This window comes from Anopheles gambiae, chromosome 2 (genome assembly GCF_943734735.2).
Source record: "Anopheles gambiae chromosome 2, idAnoGambNW_F1_1, whole genome shotgun sequence".
NCBI lineage: Eukaryota > Metazoa > Arthropoda > Insecta > Diptera > Culicidae > Anopheles > Anopheles gambiae.
This window is the reverse complement of record NC_064601.1, coordinates 99,307,132-99,323,137: the sequence shown is the minus strand read 5'-3', so window position 1 is coordinate 99,323,137 and position 16,006 is coordinate 99,307,132. Positions and strand designations below refer to the sequence as shown.

Here is a 16,006-nt window from a genome sequence, read left to right as displayed (position 1 = left end):
CCTGACGTTGCTGTCAACTCACGCGAGGTGAGCGCACCTCTAATTGAACTCATGTATAAATGTACAGCGCTAGTCGCTTCCTGAACTCCGAAAGAGATACATCAAATATATTGAACTCCTCAACCGAAACAAAACTGGTGTTCCACAGCGTTTAAAACTAATATCACATTAAAATTGACCATGGGAAAATTTGATGCTTTTGATTCCTCCGGCAAGACCGTTGTAAATGATTCATGAATTCATGAATCAATGTTTCTGAATACAGAAGGGACCAAAGTGACTTCTTCTTATGATGTCTTATGACCTTAATGATTTCCATGCGTGATTTGCCGCAGGAAATTGAAGCATTACAATAATATTTATATCAAAATCGTCTTCTTTTCCCGTTTCCCGCTGTAACCCGTTTATTTGTAAACATTTTTTCATGAAACTCAAAAGCGAGCTGAAATTGGCAACCTGGCAACGGGCTTTGCTTCGAACTGTTCTCTTTCAAAGACCTTGAGAATCGGGGTCAACAGGAGACAACAGGAGTCGTCCGATGCAATGTGCTGTCTTTTACTTAGTGCGCGAACTTCGTATAAAGACCATTGTTTCGAAGGTCGACTCGGGCCAAGCCCGGAAGTCTCGGACTCCAATCAATTCTGGACGAATCCGAATGACTCCGGACAACTCCAACTCCGAACGACTCCGAACAACTCCGAACGGCTCCGCTCATTTTCAGCCGATTCCGGACAAATCCGGACGACTCCGTATAATGCTGGACGAACCTACCTTCCGGAATCGGATCCGAAATTATCGGAGTCGGAATTATCGGAACTTTACCCGTTACTAGTGTACACGCTCCTTACGAATGTCTGTGACGTTGACCAGTTGTGGCCCACTGTGTCGTTGGTACCGTTCAAACGCGTGAGTTTATTTACAAACATCCTAGCAACGACGGTTACCGGCAGCAGCAGCAGCACTCTGTGGTTTTCCGTTTTCCCCCGTTTACCAATACATCTCATCGCCATTTCTAGATCGTTCTTAACAATCGAAGCATGAGCTACGCTGTACCTCCACCACAATGGACTCCGTACAGATGATATCGCATATCGAACAATCGCTCAACTATTCCGTGTACGACGTCAAATGGATACCCTGCACGGCAAAGTTTGTATCGCTCGGGTCGAAACCGAAAGGCACGGGCGTGGTGCAAATATACCAGCTCAACCGGGGCACGCTCGAGCTGGTGAAGGAGACGGAGCGGGAAAAGTCGCTGAAATGCTGCTCGTTCGGTGCCTCCAAGCTGCGCACCGAGCACCTGGCGGTGGGCGATTTTGCTGGCAAGCTGGCCGTGTACGATCTGGAACGAATGGACGCACCGCCGGTGTACGAGGTGGCCGCTCACGATGGGATCATCAACACGCTCGACGCAACCGGCGGCTCGACGGTGAACTGTGGTGCGCCGGAAATTGTGACCGGAGGGCGGGACGGTGCGGTGAAGGTGTGGGACCCGCGGCAACCGAACGATCCGGTCGCAAACATTTGCCCGGCTGGTAAGGACAGCCGGCGTGACTGTTGGGCGGTCGGGTTTGGTGATTCGCACAACGCGGTAGAGCGTGTCGTTTGCTCCGGGTACGATAATGGCGATCTGAAGCTGATCGATCTGCGCAATCTGAAGCTGCGCTGGGAGACGAACGTGAAGAACGGCATCTGTGCGGTCGAGTTCGATCGGAAGGATATACGGATGAACAAGCTGGCGGTCAGCACGCTGGAGGGAGGGCTGTTTGTGTACGATATGCGCACGCAGCATTCGCAGAAAGGGTTCGCCTCGGTGCGGGAGAAAACGGTCGGACAATCGCTGGGCACGAACGGTGTGATCGGTGGGGCCAAATCGACCGTCTGGACGGTGAAGCATCTGCCGCAGAACAGGGACATCTTTGTGACCGGCGGTGGGTCGGGCAATGTGCGCATATGGCTTTAGTAAGTAGCGCAAACTCGTTGGTTTACACCGAGTATTTGATTTAAATTTAATAATTTTCTATTACTGCAGCCACTATCCGGAAAAACGGGTCACAACGCCGTCGGACGGGGAAGAGCAAGGCGTTGCAGGGACGCTGGAAATGTTGCACGCTACCACACTGTCCACGCAACCCGTGCACACCTTCGACTGGAGCCCCGACCGCCAGGGACTGGCCGTGTGCGGATCGTTCGATCAAACCGTGCGTGTGCTAATAACAACCAATTTGAATTTGCATTAAATTTAAAGGTAGATAAATGCTTTATTTGAAGGGAAATGTATGTTTGCATTCGCTTGGCGAAAGAAAAACTGCCCCCATCCCCCTCCTATTGGGCCATCGCTTCCTTCAATTGGGTCGTCATTTGTTCTACCAAACGTTCCAGCGCTGCCAACGGTTCGGCACACTCTGGCCACGCTTCCTTGCTAGCGGAGCGTAAGCACGCCTGCCCACTGAGCCGGGCCGAAGAGAGCTGCGATCGTAGCGGCACTAACCGGTCCGTCTCCTGCCTTCCATCCACAAATGCCTTCAGCGAGCGTTCGCAAAGCTCAACGCTTAGGTTCACCACCGTCAGAGCGCTCTCCGGCGCTTTGGACCACTGGCTGTTCGACTGCGTGTAGCCGCGGTACGCGTTCTGTAGCTTCTGGCAGCGCTTCAGCAGGTCCGCATCCTCCAGCTCGGCCGCCAGCTCGTACAGATACCCATTGTTGGGCTGCTGGGCACAGGCATGACCGAGCAGCTTGATCGCTTTCTGCTTCAGCCGGCCGCACGACACCCCATCGGCGTCCTTTTCCCCCAGCACGATCGCGCGCACGACCAGCTCCAGCACCTCCTTGTCGTAGTGGCGCTCCTTCAGCTCGAGCAGCCGCTCGTACGCGTTCAGCGCATCGCCAACGTTGCGCGTATCGACACACACGAGCAGATAGTTTTCCCACACCTTCCAGTTGCTGAAGTTGCACTTGAGCGCCTCCTGCAGCACCTTATGCGCGCGCGCCTTTTCCCCCAGCATGATGTACGCCTTGGCGAGATTGTTCCACGGCTCGAACCCGTGGCTCTCGAGCGAGGTGTACAGCCGGTAGGCGTAAGCGGCCTCCTCCCACCGCTCCAGCTGCAGGGCGGAGTACCCGAGCCGCAGCAGGATCCGTTCCTGCAGGCAGTTTATCTCGATCGAACGGCGCAGATGCTCGATCGCGGCCGCATAGTCCTTGCGCGCGAAGTAATAGTTGCCCCAGTGCCGTTGCGCTTTCGCACTCTTCTCGCTGGACAGCTCCCAGGCACGCCGGTAGCAGTCCACGTCGTCCGTAGCGTCACCGAGCATGCAGTACAGCCGGACCGAGGGGCCGTTCCGTTCGATCAGCTGATTGATGACGGTGGCGGCGAGATGGCGCATCTCGAGCACCGTGTAGCAGTCGATCACGTTCTCCCAGCTCTGCACCTGCTGGTAAATGTCGAGCGCACCCTTCACCATGCCAAGGCTGACCATCACGTCGGCCAGCTTTTCCTTCATCTGCCAGCTGGCGATGGGCCACGAGCTGAACGCCATCGACAGCCGGTCCGCTATCGGGATGGCGGCCGTTTCACCGGACGGTGTGTCGCACTGCTGCACCAGCTCCTCGATCTGGCGCAACGATCGGTCGACCGTGCGCTTGTGCGTTGCCTCGGTGGTGGCGTTGAGGAAAAGGGTGGCCACACGGGTTGCCCACGGTCCATGCTGCTGGTAAACGAGCGACGTGATGTAGGGTTGTATCTCTTCCAGCGTCAACTGCTCCTTCGGCTGCGATACGTACATAAAGTATCTAGAAAAGGAAAAGCAAACGGGATTACAATTTACCTGTTTTTGGAAGACAGAAGAGAATTCCCACTTACACCTTCCCGAGCACCATGTTCTGCACCAGCGCGGGCAGCTGCACATCCTCGTTCTCTTGCTCACTCATAAACTTAACCTTTTCCAGCCGCACCTCATCCTCGAGCTTCAGTATCGCCGGCAGCTTCAGATGGCCGTGCGTTTCCACTGCACTGGGCAGTCCCAGCTCGCTGACGCCCTGCAGGCGAAGGGTGAGCTGAGGCAGTGGGTTCTGCTGGAACTTGGTGCGCACTCCCAGCACACCCTCCACCGACAGGGTAACGGACGAGACGGCTTCCAGCTTCTGGAGCCACTGTTCCGACTTTGTAATGCGCGTAAACTGCACAAATCCGAACAGTATCTCTAGAAAGGTTTCCACTTTCGTTGCTTTGTCCGCATCGGATACGGCTGCTTCCAGTGCGGCCACGTTCGTGTTGAACCGTTCGTACAGACTGTGGGTAAGATCGTCCATACAGCGCTGATGGATGAGCAAATAGCGCTGATACCAGAGCCGCAAGCAGTACTGCTCGGAGGGCGCTTCTTTCGACTCCGTGGCGAGCTTAACGAGATGCTCGAATATCTTCTTACAGACAAGCAAACAGTCCGCACGCTCTACATTTACGTTTAGCTCCTCTCCATCGGAATCTAGCTGGGCTTGAAGCTCGAATTGTTGCTGCTGCTGTCCTTCGGTGTGTTTTTCCCGCGGACCAAGGAAGTTGTACTGGACAAAGGCCAGCAAGCTGCCGATGGCCAGGTGAAGCAGTTCCTCACTGGAAGCATCGGCTTGAAGCGTTTCATGCTCGAGCACTTGGGCGAACGTGCTGGAGTTGAGCAGTGCGCTCCAGTCGGCTTGCAGCAGAGCTGCATAGTACCGGCCGGATTGTTCGGGAGCTGGATTGAATACCATCAGAAGAAATTGGTGGTTAACCAAAAAAGGAAAAGAAATACGTTCTAATGTACCTACCGTTCCGTTGTTTTAAGCTCGCCAGCAAGGAATCCATCGTGGCAGGTGATTGAGCGGGGAATCGTATTTCCAACTCTCGTGCACGCATGGAAAGCAGTTCACATGTGTTTACCGCTGTTGACAGATGGAGATTTTCAAAACAATCCTTGCACAATGGTAACCGATCGGAAATATTCTGAATAATTTTATTTTTCTTGGAAAATATTTTACAACGTACAACTGGTCTAAAAATGATCTCGTATATGATGTCGAAAATTAATGATGTGCTCTTTGGAGCGCACCCACGATTCCGATCCGACTCCGGCTGCTGTTATTCCGATTCCAACTCCTGCAAAATCCGAACCATTAATTCCGCCCGGAGTCGGAGTCGTCCGAAGTCGTCCGAAGTCGTTCGGTCGAGTCGGTCGAAGTCGTTTGGAGTCGGAATCGTTCGGAATCGTTTGCAGTCGTTCGGAGTCGGAATCGTCCGGAATCGTTCGGAGTCTCGCAGAGTCGTTCGGAGTCGTCCGGAGTGGTTCAGAGTCATCCAGAGTCGCTCAGAGTCGTCGAGAGTCGCCTGAAGTCTCCCAGAGTAACCCCGAGTCTCCCGGAGTCAAACTCGTCCGGAGTCGAACTCGTCAGGAGTCGGAGTCATTCGGAGTCGTCTAGAGTCGATCGCAGTCGACCGTAATCGGAATTGGTCGGAGTCAACAGGAGCCGTGCGGCCAATGTGCTTGTAATTAGGCATTTAATTTCGTTGTGTTTTTTTTTATCTTTCACTTTGCGCGTGCACTTCTTACACAAGCCGACACAGAAAAACTTTGACTCCTACCGATTCCGGGCGAATTTGACGACTTCTAACGACTCCGAACGACTCCGGATGACTCCAACTCCCATAAACTCCGGCTGACTCCGGATGACTCCGGATAATGCTGGGCGGACCTACCTTCCGGATCCGATTCCGTATTTATCGGCGTCGGGTCGGAGGTGACTTTGAATTTTTGCCAACTTTACCCATCACTAGTCGAAATGATCCAGGAAGAAATTTGGAATCTAGCATATTCAAGCCAACTAGTAGGAACTAATGTCGAATCCATCTTGATCGGGGAACTGTTTCGGAGCGTCTTATCCAACTTTGAAGCTGCATTCGAACCTATGCCAGTCTAGGAACTGGGAAGGAAGGTACACTTTCTAAATGGTTGGAACGGAAGCAAATCCAGTTCCTGACACAGATTCTGCCCCAAAATTACCCCAACTTAGCAAAACCCACCGGCGATTTCCAGTTCGATAGAGGAGCAACCCTGCCCAATCCGGCCTGTCAGTTTCGCCCAAGGTGTCAATTGTTGGCGATCGAATCAACAACACTTGCTGTGCGTAATTTTCTTCTTCTGCAAACAATTTTTTACAGTGCAAAAAAGAGAGCTTTGATTACAATTTAGCTTATAACAGTTATAAGGGAAGTGTGTTTAGAAAAGGCGAACGATTTCATACAGGTTGGTGTTGGTTTTGGGGGCTATCATCCAAGGGGATTTGCTCCAGCTCCAACAAAAGCAAAAAAACACAATCCAAGCAGGCTGTCATCTTGCATGTAAAAAGAAAACAACAACAGCTTGGGAGAATTTTCCTGCCATACGACGCAGATTTTCTTCTTTTGCGTTAAACGAAGCACCTTTTCTTTTCTGTAGCCCTTTTAGTGTGAGACTTCCCCACTCCTGTGCGTGAAACGATGGACGAAAGCGGCTCGAAAGGTGGGGGTGATAAGGAGACCGACGAAAAGAGTCCACCGAAGAAGGCGAAAACCGTCCATCATCCGCAACCCTCAACATCGTCGTCGTCATCATCATCGCTGTCCGGCAGGGCAGCTTCTTCGTCCAATATGGCGTCCACTTCCAGGGCCTGTGGCTGTGGCGCCACAGCCACAGAAAGCAAAAGTGCTTCAGCAAGGTAAGCAGCACGGGATACAATAAGAATCCGATTTGATACGCGAGTTCGGGGGTCTGTCTGTACAGTGCACCGGAAGACCGGCAAAGTGAGTCCACCGCCAACGATCCGCCACCGGCGCCACGGAACCGGCGCCCGGCGAGTGCTGCTCCTGCTGCCGCTGCTAACGTCCGGAGCCGGACCCCTTCCCGGGATCGCAACGCCGCCGAAAGGAACGCCTCGTCCTCGAGCGATGAAGACGCAGCGGTCGACGATGCCTACTTTCATCATCTGGAGCAGTCGGTGCGCCGGTTGGTGCATCGCAACGTGCGCAATCTAGGTAGCCTGCGCTCCCGGCAACGTAACGATGGCGACGAGGGGGCAGACGGTGCAGCGAATGCGGCGGCCGACGATAATGAAGCGGGCTCGGGCAGCGATGGCGGTGATCACCGGGAGCAAATTCGCATTCGGAATCAGGTTAGAGACGAAAAAAAGGCGCACGTGGCTTTTATTTTGGGGTGTGCTTGCTAATCCACGCTTTTTTCCTTTGTCTCCCGCTCGCAACAGCTGGCCGATAATATCGCGGAACTGCTGGCGCCGGGCTTTTTGCCCAACGAACTGGAATACGAAACGCCCTCGGAGGTGGACAGCGCCGAGGCGGACCTGTACGACGACGAGGATAACAACTGGCCGGCGGGTGGGTTGCAGCGCAGGCGGCGATTGTTTGGGATGGAGGAGGTAAACCATCTGTCCTCTGACTCTTCCCGCTCAAGCCTTTCGTCCGCTTCCACCGCATCGTCCAGCACGGACGGTTCGGAATCGTACATACAGTAAGTGGAGATTGTGACCGTGTGTGGGTGTCGACCGGGTAGGAGGAAACTAAATTCCGTTTCTTTTCGCAGGTCCAGTGAATCGGACTTCGTTTCGATCCAAGAACCGTCCGACCAGTGTGACGAGAATGTGCATAATCTAGAATGTCTGCAGACGAGCTCCGTGAAGTGCGTTTGTATGGGTTTCGCTGTGCTAACTCAAACATAAACCTAACGGATTTTCCCCACCCCTCCCCTTTAGGTGCAAATGGAACATAGTGCGCGAGATAAGCCAGCGGCAGCACGGTATAGCGTTCCATCGGCCACCCGCCACCGTCGGACGGTACAATCCGATCCAGTTCCAGACGCGCGCCTACGGTTCGGTGCACCTCGTCCAGCGGCTAGGGCTGCTCCACAAGCTGGCCCACCATACCGGGTGCGTCAACTCGCTCAACTTCCACCCGTCCGGCAAGCTGCTGGCGAGCGGGTCGGACGATCTGCGCATCAACCTGTGGCACTGGGAGTCGAAGAAGCTGCTCAAATCGATCCGCAGCGGCCACAAGAACAACGTTTTCCAGACCAAGTTCATGACGTGCGACGGGTACGGGAGCGAGATCGAGATCATCTCGACCGGGCGCGACGGGCACGTGCGCCACACGACGGTGAAATCGTGCGGGCAGGCGGTCACCAAGGTGATCTTCCGGTCGCAGCACCCGATCCACAAGGTGGCCATACCGGCACGGAACGATCTGACCTTCCTGATGGCGGGCGAGGACGAGAAGGTGCGCCTGTGCGACATGCGCCAGGCGAAGATGCAGACGGTGGTCGACGTCGGGTTGCGGCTGTACAGCATCGCCACCCATCCGTACGATACGGAGTTTTGCGTGTCCGGCAGTGGCAGCGCGGTGCGCGTGTACGATCTACGGCGGGCGCAGAAACCGCTCCGGATGCTGTTTGTCGGCGAGCAGGGCGAAGGGGTACGCTCGAAAACCCGAAGAGGGAAATGGAAAGAAGCGCCCCCAAAACAATAAAAGCTAATTCATGTTTTCTCTTCCGCCAGCTACGAAGCTATTCCAGCATCACGTGCGCAGTGTACAACCACGACGGGACGGAGATTCTTGCCAGCTACAGTGACGATGATATCTATCTGTTTAAACTGGCCGAAGCGGAGGCGGAAATGGTGATTCCGACCGAACGATTCAGGGGCCACTGGTAATTTGACAGGATTAGACAGGGAAAGGCGCGTTTTTAACAAACCCTCTTTTTCGTTTTTCCATTGCCACTTCCGTCCACAGCAACGTGCAAACCATCAAGGGCGTCAGCTTCTTCGGACCGCGCTCGGAGTTCGTGGTGAGTGGCAGCGACTGTGGGTACGTGTACATCTGGGAGAAGAGCAGCCGGCGGATCGTCAACTGGCTGCGCAGCAATCCGGGCGAGGTGGTCAACTGTCTCGAGCCGCATCCGGCCTTCCCGATACTGGCGACCTCCGGCGTGGACAACGACATCAAGGTGTGGGTGCCGAAGGGGCTGCGCGATGAGCAGACTGCGCCCGTGTTCGAGTGGAACGATCTGAAGCGGTACGTGCGGCGCAACGTGCACAGCCGCACGCAGCACCGGAACGACTTTTCGATCCGCTCGGCCTCGAACCTGTCCCGCATCTTTCCGGCGTTTGCGTACGGTCCGCGCGCGTCCCTTTTCGATACGCTCGATGACGACGATGAACCGGTCCGGCCGCGGTTAGACTGTAATCCTTCGTAAGGGCCCTCCAGGCGTGGTCGTTATTATGGCGAAGGGGCGGGAAGGACTTTTGCCGGGCAATTTGCCACAGTGCAGTAGTGACAAGCGAACATTCGGCGTGGAAGAACTATGTGAGAGGAAAGCGGTTGCGCGACAGCCCCAGGGGAGGGAAGAAATTATCCTTTTGTTCTGAATTTACACGCAAAACCTTGCGTAACACCGTTGCGGTGATTACGGGGCCCGGAACTATTAAAGTTATATGTATTTAATAACGGTTTTGTGCAATCGTTTTGTGAGATACGGTGACATTTTAATTTATTTAAACACTTCTCAATCAGCAGCCTAACGCTACTAGCACATTCACCCCTCCAGGGGCACTCAAAACCCGTACTTGCTCTGCGTTTGGCGCCGGGACTGCCGGTTCGCGGCCCACATTGCCTCGAGCTCCTGCGCGTTGGCCTGCGCCTTGCTCGCCAGCTGGGTGATGTGCGATTTCCGCTTGCTGGTGCAGGTCCAGTCGCCCACGAGATGGCCGGTCGGCACGTAGCCCGTCTCGTCCTGCAGCTGCCGCCGCAGAAAGTCCTCCTTCGACGGGACGATGTCCGCGGACGTGATTTCGATCAGATCGACCTCCTCCAGCCGGGCACGCTTGGCCCGATTGCCACCGATCAGGGCGGCCAGTGCAGTTTCACTCGCCAAATCCTCCTCCGCTGGCTGGTGCGGCTGGGCCGTATCGTACGCGCTGCTAGCGGCGCCGCTCGTATCCCCACCGTCCGACGGCTCTTCCGGCTCGGTGTACTTCCGCACGTTTTCAGCGATTTTCGCTGCCTTTTTCGCCACCATCGCACTGATTTCGTTCGTGCTGACGGTGGGCAGTTCATCGACTTTGTTGAACGAGAAGAAATCCACCATTTGCTCGTCCTCTTCCTCCTCGTCACTGTTGTCCGGTGGTTGCGCGGATGATCCGGCTCCCGGTTTGGCTGGTTTTGCGCCGGTTGGTCGGCTGTTGGACTGGGTTTGAGCACTCAGTGGGACATTGCGGGGCCGATTGGCAACGGAATCCGGTACGAGACGCTTGCTGAAGGTGGCACTAGCTGGAGCGCTTCCGGATGCTGCGGGCGACGGTTTCGGGTCAAACAGTGCCGTTCTGGGCTTCGGCAGCATGCTTAGCAGGCTGGTCGTTTTTTTGGGCATTGCAGCACCGATGATGGGCTTTTCCTTTTTCGCATCGCGTGTCTCGACGTCGTCGAAGTCCTTCATCGAGGGGATGGTGATCTGTACCTTGCCGTTGCGAACCTTGGGCTTGGCGGGCGGCGGCTTCGGTACGGGAATGTTGGCCGGGATGGCCTTCTTGTGCAGGAACTCGTCATCCTCCTCCTCGATGCTTAGGTCGTTCAGGAGCTTGGGAGCTGGAAGGTGTAAGCTATGCTTCGGCAGTTCATCGACATCCGGCTCCTGATCTTCCAGTGTGGCGCTTTGTGTGCTGCTGGATGGAACGTTCGGAGTGCCATTCTGTTTGACGGGTGCACTGGCCACTGGTTGTTTAGTTTCTTCCGGTTCCTCTTGATCTGAGCCATCATCACTGCTGTATTCGTAGGCCACAAGGGACATGGTGTGTAATTTTGTGTATTTTTACCGCTTTTTAATCGCTTTTCCGAGAGAGTGAAATACGTAAACAAACTTTGCAGGACAAATAAACCTGTTGGCTGCGTACTTTACGACGCTTTGACGTTAGAAACGTCAAATCAAACGTCTTTCTCAGAAAAAGGCAAACCAACGAGCGCCATCCAACTGGCGGGAAATGGAGCAGAAAACGAGCAAATAATTTGTGGCGCGAGATTGTTCTTCCCACGCTTAGCTCCAAATTTAACATTTATTTCTCTGATGATTCTAATTGTTTTTTTTTAATCGTAAATATGACTGAAATGGTCCTGGTACACCTGGATGTAGGTTTCCTTTTCCTGCGGCGTCATGTCCGCTATCAGCGTGTCATTGATCTCATCCAGCGGGTATGGCTTGCCGGCGACCGTTACCGTCGGCATGTCATCGTCGGACGCCGAGTCCATGATCTCCACGCTCGGTATCTCCGCACTCTCGATGTCCCGGTCGTCGTCGCTCGTATCACTCGAGTTACCGCCGTCGTTGCTCTGGCCGAGACCGCGCACCGCCTCGTTCGCCGCACTGCTCGCGCTCTGCTTCTCGTGCTGCAACAGCACCGACATAATGTCGTCCGCATCCTTCCGGCTGCGGCTCGATATCACGTTCGTGGCGGTGCTGCTGTTCGTACCCGCCGCGCCCGAACCGCCACCCGAGGGCGGCTGCGTTGAGGTAAAGGCCGCCTTCTCCAGTATTGCGTCGACCGAGTTGTCGTCCATGTCGTTCGAGATGACGGTCGATTCGGTCATCCAGACTGGCCGGTCCTTGCGCTGCGTCGCCGTGTCGATCGTATCGCTATCCCCGATCGTAATGTCTACCCGCGTCTCCTCCACGACAAACCCGCTGGACCGGGTGGCTTCGCCGGACCATTGCTCCGTCGGTGCTTTGGTGGAAGGTTTAGCAATCCTGCGACAAAAAAGAAGATAAGTAATCAATTTCACTGTGCAGTTAAGAGTTTCGCTGGTTTGCTCAACGTACCCCCGTATGGTGTCTATATCTACTGGTTCTGGTTCTAGTATTTCGGGCGCCAGCTTAATACCCTCGACCTGCCGCAGCAGATCGTACAGCGGCTGCAGCTGCTCGTTAAACTTGGCTAGTAGCAGTCTTGAGTCTTTCTTCGGCAGCGCGGAACTGTCCTCGTCCACCGTGTTGCCACAGTACGTGCAGCGGAACTCGCTCGTCGCAAAGTCGAACAGCTGGTCCGCCTCGAGATCGGTGAACGTCTTTTTGCAGTTGGAGCACTTGAAGCTCGCCCGGCTCGTCGCGTCCCGCTCCTCCGTCTCCATCCGCTTGCGCATATGGTCCAGCTTGTACTTGACCACGTTCACGAACGTTTTGTAGTTGATGAAGTAGTAGTTCACCTTCTGCGCCTTCCCGTCCGGCCCGGTTTCCATCTTGAGCCGCACCTGGAGAAATTTGTCATTGCGCAGTATCGCTATCCGGGCGCGCAGCATCTTGCGCTCGAACTTGAGCAGCTCGCAGATGTCGTCCTCCTTCATGCAGGGATTCCGCACCAGCATATCGACGACGAGCGCGTCCTCGATCGTGTAGAACCCGCGGACCACGAACCGGGCCAGCTGTTTCAGGCTGCTCGGTATCTCCGTCACATACCGTTGGTCACCCATTTTTTGCTATTTTTGTTGTTGGTTTTTTTTGGCGTATGATGTACCTAGAAAATGAGAAAAAAATGCTGCTTGAAAGGTGTTTAAAGATTTGTTAATTGAATTAAAGGGCAAACACGTGAAGAATGCGCTTTTGAAGAAAGACGCTAAATCTGCTCCATTTTAAATTTGTACTTATTTTTTGTACTTTTTGACATTTTTGTAATATTCAAAATATAACTGACTTAATACAAATAACTCGATCAAATTGCAATTTTTAAAAATGAATTATTTCCGCTAAAAAATTGCAAAAAAAAGTTATCAGCAGCATCGCATCAGAATGTAAACAAACGGTTTCTCTCAAATTGCAATCTCTTTCACGCATGCTCTCTTCCTTTCGCTCGCACTGTTCCGTTCTCTTTCTCGCGTCTCAAACAATACACCACCAATACCAATCACCGCACTGCCAACCCGTCCACACGCACACACACTCGAACGCACCTGTCAAGCACGCGGAGGGCTATATAGCGCGTCCCGATGACTGTGTGTGCTGCCCAGCTCAGTTTGCTGTGCGTTTTCACGAAGGCCAGGTTCGGTGCAGGCACGTTTTTTCACTTCACTGTATGGCGGCTATCGACAAAGTTCGCGTGCTGGTAGTGGGCGATTCCGGTAACGGGTTACATTGCGCGTCTATTGTAGCGTGTCTGGTGACCGGCGGCAGCGTGCAACCGGGAACAAAAGCGCACTTTCTCGCTAGCCGAACTGGGGCCGTGCCGCGGCACGGTGCGCCATATTGAAAATTGGCATTTCGATGGTGGCAGTGCTGCCAGCCGCCGCGAGCGAGAGTGAGAGATGTGTGTGTATTTTTTGTTGCTGTTGCTGTTGCTGCGGGTTGCTACGAATTGCCGGTTTTGTCTAGCATCACTGGTTTTTGTTATTATACTTTGACAGCTGTGCGCTGCGGGCGTACGAAAATATGCGAACGCGAAATGAACGCAATATGTTTTTGTTTTGCTTATTTGCTATGCTAAAAAGATGTGAATTTAATTGCAATTAACTAATTTCCCACTTTGTGCGATTTACTTTTCCTCTCCCAGGAGTTGGCAAAACGTCGCTCACGCATCTGATCGCCAACAATGAGCCGCTCACATCGCCCGGCTGGACGGTCGGTTGCTCGGTGGAGGTGAAGCTGCACGAGTACAGAGAAGGTACGCCCGCCCAGAACACGTTCTTCGTCGAGCTGTGGGACGTTGGCGGCTCGATCAGCCACAAAAACACGCGCGGCGTCTTTTACAACCCCACGCACGGCATCATCCTCGTGCACGATCTGACCAACCGGAAGAGCCAGGAGAATCTGCAACGTTGGCTGGCGGAAATACTGAACAAGGATGGCAAGGATGCGCTCAAGGGCGGCGACGCGATCGATATGGATCCGGAACAGTTTCTCGGCTCGACGCAGGTATGGGGTCGGAGCGGATGGCACGTTCTCCACCATTCGAAGGGCGACTTAAACGATTGATTAGTTTAAACTTTCTCAGATCCCGATATTGGTGATCGGCACGAAGCTGGACATGCTGGACGAAGGGCACAAGCAGAAAATTCAAACCCGTACGTCCGCCGGCAGCATTGCGGAACAGTGTGGAGCGGACGAGATCTGTCTGAACTGTCACGAATCCCGCTCGCTGGCCGCGGGAACGACCGATGCCGTGAAGTTGGCCCGATTTTTCGACAAAGTGATTGAGCGGAAGTATCACAACCGCGACACGGGCAGGAAGTACGCCACCAGCTACAGTTCCACCATGGCGGGACCGTTCGGATCATTCCCACTGGCGCAGCAAACGGCAGGGCAGCAAAGCTCCACGTTTAGTTATCTCAACGCTAATCCAGTGACTGAAAGCTTATCGTGATATAGTAAATAAATGTTAAGCCTTATTTCCATAACATTTCCGTTCCCTGTTGTCTTTTTATTCGATATTTGCAAAAAAAAAACAAACACTCTTATCTCAGCGTACGTGCAGCAGCACATCGCTTTAGCCCGGCGGCCACTTCATCTGCCGTCCGCCGAGGAAGTGCAGATGCAGATGGTAAACCGACTGGGCACCGTTCTTGCCGTCGTTGATGACGACACGGAACCCTTCCTCCATGCCTTGCTCGGCGGCCACCTTCTTGCCAACGAGCATCAAATGTCCGAGCAGCGCTTCGTCCTCTTCCGTCGCTTTCGATAGCTGCGGAATGGTCTTGCGCGGAATCACGAGGAAGTGTACCGGTGCTTGCGGAGCGACGTCGTTAAATGCAACACACTGCAGCAAAGAGCCGGGGAAGAAATGGAAAGTCAGAACAGGTTCTATAATATGCTAATCTCGAGCAAAACAAAAACACCACTTACCTTATCATCCTCGTAGATGAACGTGCAGGGAATTTCTTTGCGTAGAATCTTCCCAAAAATGGTATCGTTTGCTGAGGCATCTGCTGCCTGCGCTTTCGCTACTTCATCCGACATTTTTTCCGGGTGAAATAAAACAACATGCACCGGGCGGAGCAAGGGATCAGGTTGAGTGCAGATATGCTTACACGTGTGTGAAGGAATTGTAATGTCATATTGATTTTTATGAGCTCAGCGATAAGAAACTTTGTTTGAATTATGAAATAAACATTTTGTTAAGATTGAATAAATTTTTAGATGTTTTCAATTTAAGTTTTTCAAGGAAATTATAATTTTTCCCCCAATTTTATGCAGTGCACAGTGGTGGAACGTGTAAACTTAGCTAAATCATTTTGAAAGACAATTTGACACGAGTATGTCAAATACCCCCTTCGCTTAACCGGGGCAGGATGCGAGCATTATCGGATTATCCGTGGATAAGCAAAATTTTAAATTCAAATTTTTAAAACTGACCGTTATGATACAAAATATAGGTCGATTTAAACATTTTTTTCTAGTTTTATAGAGAAATTGAACTTTTCTACTTAATTTGTCATTTAATATTCACAATTTGAATCTAATTTAATGAACTAAAATTCTTATTTGAAACATTTATCCACGCCACTATCTTTTGGTAAACATTTTGAAATATTAATTTAAATAAATTTTATACATATATTGCTTCCAGTTTTTAAGAGCATTTCGAGTGTGTGATGTGAATAAATGTGAATTGGCTTTGACGGATTTTCTTTTGCATTTTTACTGCTACGTGACTTGCTAGTGGAGGAGACGCCTAGTGGTTGAAGACCTGCTATCCTGGTGAGGACCACCAGATCCTTCATTACAAAAACCTTTCTGATGAAAAAAGAACTATCCTTTAAAACTGAGCTACTAATTTATGCAAAATTATTACATTTTCAGTACAAAAACTAATTCTACGATTTCATTTCCCAACGTGTTAGTAATAATAACCATCGAATGCGACTGGAGGAAACAACCCCTATTAATGGCATTTTGGGCATAGTTTTATTTAAATATTTTACATCATTTTTCACTTGATGAGACAGTCAAAAAGATT

At 52.5% G+C, this 16,006-nt stretch overlaps 7 protein-coding genes across 9 annotated transcripts; 3 read left to right on the top strand and 4 right to left on the bottom strand.

The window, feature by feature from the left end:
- Positions 1-884: 884 nt before the first annotated feature.
- LOC1276966 (dynein axonemal assembly factor 10) lies at positions 885-2,276 on the top strand. Its single transcript, XM_316380.5, has 2 exons — positions 885-1,962; positions 2,033-2,276. Exons 1-2 carry the CDS (start codon positions 1,064-1,066, stop codon positions 2,238-2,240), a joined length of 1,107 nt encoding a protein of 368 aa, XP_316380.2. The 5' UTR covers positions 885-1,063; the 3' UTR covers positions 2,241-2,276.
- On the bottom strand, positions 2,231-4,949 carry LOC1276965 (tetratricopeptide repeat protein 27). The gene is made up of 3 exons (XM_316379.5): positions 4,805-4,949; positions 3,864-4,731; positions 2,231-3,793 (listed from the first exon to the last, which is right to left on the bottom strand). The coding sequence occupies exons 1-3, from the start codon at positions 4,890-4,892 to the stop codon at positions 2,326-2,328; spliced, it is 2,424 nt and encodes an 807-aa protein (XP_316379.5). The 5' UTR covers positions 4,893-4,949; the 3' UTR covers positions 2,231-2,325.
- Positions 4,950-6,100: 1,151 nt separating this feature from the next.
- LOC4576503 (DDB1- and CUL4-associated factor 8) lies at positions 6,101-9,521 on the top strand. Of its 2 annotated transcripts, none has more exons than XM_557020.4 (8): positions 6,101-6,276; positions 6,469-6,727; positions 6,793-7,180; positions 7,271-7,533; positions 7,606-7,701; positions 7,775-8,489; positions 8,573-8,724; positions 8,808-9,521. In XM_557020.4, the coding sequence occupies exons 2-8, from the start codon at positions 6,510-6,512 to the stop codon at positions 9,268-9,270; spliced, it is 2,295 nt and encodes a 764-aa protein (XP_557020.3). In that variant the 5' UTR covers positions 6,101-6,276; positions 6,469-6,509; the 3' UTR covers positions 9,271-9,521. The 2 variants fall into 2 exon arrangements, with proteins under 2 accessions (XP_557020.3, XP_061519778.1); XM_061663794.1 differs by having other exon boundaries at positions 6,109-6,153.
- A 16-nt stretch (positions 9,522-9,537) lies between these two features.
- On the bottom strand, positions 9,538-10,980 carry LOC5666903 (proline-rich protein PRCC). The gene has a single exon (XM_001688799.2). The coding sequence runs from the start codon at positions 10,858-10,860 to the stop codon at positions 9,628-9,630; it is 1,233 nt and encodes a 410-aa protein (XP_001688851.1). The 5' UTR covers positions 10,861-10,980; the 3' UTR covers positions 9,538-9,627.
- A 91-nt stretch (positions 10,981-11,071) lies between these two features.
- Positions 11,072-13,147, bottom strand: LOC1276961 (general transcription factor IIE subunit 1). The gene is made up of 3 exons (XM_557018.4): positions 13,008-13,147; positions 11,884-12,574; positions 11,072-11,811 (listed from the first exon to the last, which is right to left on the bottom strand). Exons 2-3 carry the CDS (start codon positions 12,528-12,530, stop codon positions 11,154-11,156), a joined length of 1,305 nt encoding a protein of 434 aa, XP_557018.3. The 5' UTR covers positions 12,531-12,574; positions 13,008-13,147; the 3' UTR covers positions 11,072-11,153.
- Positions 13,041-14,447, top strand: LOC1276960 (rab-like protein 3). Of its 2 annotated transcripts, none has more exons than XM_061663795.1 (3): positions 13,041-13,175; positions 13,604-13,965; positions 14,045-14,447. In XM_061663795.1, the coding sequence occupies exons 1-3, from the start codon at positions 13,130-13,132 to the stop codon at positions 14,411-14,413; spliced, it is 777 nt and encodes a 258-aa protein (XP_061519779.1). In that variant the 5' UTR covers positions 13,041-13,129; the 3' UTR covers positions 14,414-14,447. The 2 variants fall into 2 exon arrangements, with proteins under 2 accessions (XP_061519779.1, XP_316374.4); XM_316374.5 differs by having other exon boundaries at positions 14,030-14,447.
- Positions 14,448-14,449: 2 nt separating this feature from the next.
- On the bottom strand, positions 14,450-15,268 carry LOC1276959 (adenosine 5'-monophosphoramidase HINT1). Its single transcript, XM_316373.5, has 2 exons — positions 14,893-15,268; positions 14,450-14,806 (listed from the first exon to the last, which is right to left on the bottom strand). Exons 1-2 carry the CDS (start codon positions 15,004-15,006, stop codon positions 14,537-14,539), a joined length of 384 nt encoding a protein of 127 aa, XP_316373.4. The 5' UTR covers positions 15,007-15,268; the 3' UTR covers positions 14,450-14,536.
- Between the last annotated feature and the right edge of the window lie 738 nt (positions 15,269-16,006).

Excerpts from the sequence above, each read along its gene's own strand:
- LOC1276966 (XM_316380.5), top strand. The coding sequence starts at position 1,064 with ATGGACTCCGTACAGATGATATCGCATATCGAACAATCGCTCAACTAT. Across the intron at positions 1,963-2,032 it reads AATGTGCGCATATGGCTTTA|CCACTATCCGGAAAAACGGG; the intron begins GTAAGTAGCGCA and ends CTATTACTGCAG.
- LOC1276965 (XM_316379.5), bottom strand. The coding sequence starts at position 4,892 with ATGCGTGCACGAGAGTTGGAAATACGATTCCCCGCTCAATCACCTGCC. Across the intron at positions 4,732-4,804 it reads GAGCTTAAAACAACGGAACG|CTCCCGAACAATCCGGCCGG; the intron begins GTAGGTACATTA and ends TATTCAATCCAG. Across the intron at positions 3,794-3,863 it reads AACATGGTGCTCGGGAAGGT|ATACTTTATGTACGTATCGC; the intron begins GTAAGTGGGAAT and ends TTCCTTTTCTAG.
- LOC4576503 (XM_557020.4), top strand. The coding sequence starts at position 6,510 with ATGGACGAAAGCGGCTCGAAAGGTGGGGGTGATAAGGAGACCGACGAA. Across the intron at positions 7,702-7,774 it reads CTGCAGACGAGCTCCGTGAA|GTGCAAATGGAACATAGTGC; the intron begins GTGCGTTTGTAT and ends CCTCCCCTTTAG. Across the intron at positions 8,725-8,807 it reads GAACGATTCAGGGGCCACTG|CAACGTGCAAACCATCAAGG; the intron begins GTAATTTGACAG and ends TTCCGTCCACAG.
- LOC5666903 (XM_001688799.2), bottom strand. The coding sequence starts at position 10,860 with ATGTCCCTTGTGGCCTACGAATACAGCAGTGATGATGGCTCAGATCAA.
- LOC1276961 (XM_557018.4), bottom strand. The coding sequence starts at position 12,530 with ATGGGTGACCAACGGTATGTGACGGAGATACCGAGCAGCCTGAAACAG. Across the intron at positions 11,812-11,883 it reads GATATAGACACCATACGGGG|GATTGCTAAACCTTCCACCA; the intron begins GTACGTTGAGCA and ends TTTTTGTCGCAG.
- LOC1276960 (XM_316374.5), top strand. The coding sequence starts at position 13,130 with ATGGCGGCTATCGACAAAGTTCGCGTGCTGGTAGTGGGCGATTCCG. Across the intron at positions 13,176-13,603 it reads GCTGGTAGTGGGCGATTCCG|GAGTTGGCAAAACGTCGCTC; the intron begins GTAACGGGTTAC and ends TTCCTCTCCCAG. Across the intron at positions 13,966-14,029 it reads AGTTTCTCGGCTCGACGCAG|TTTAAACTTTCTCAGATCCC; the intron begins GTATGGGGTCGG and ends ACGATTGATTAG.
- LOC1276959 (XM_316373.5), bottom strand. The coding sequence starts at position 15,006 with ATGTCGGATGAAGTAGCGAAAGCGCAGGCAGCAGATGCCTCAGCAAAC. Across the intron at positions 14,807-14,892 it reads TCATCTACGAGGATGATAAG|TGTGTTGCATTTAACGACGT; the intron begins GTAAGTGGTGTT and ends TCTTTGCTGCAG.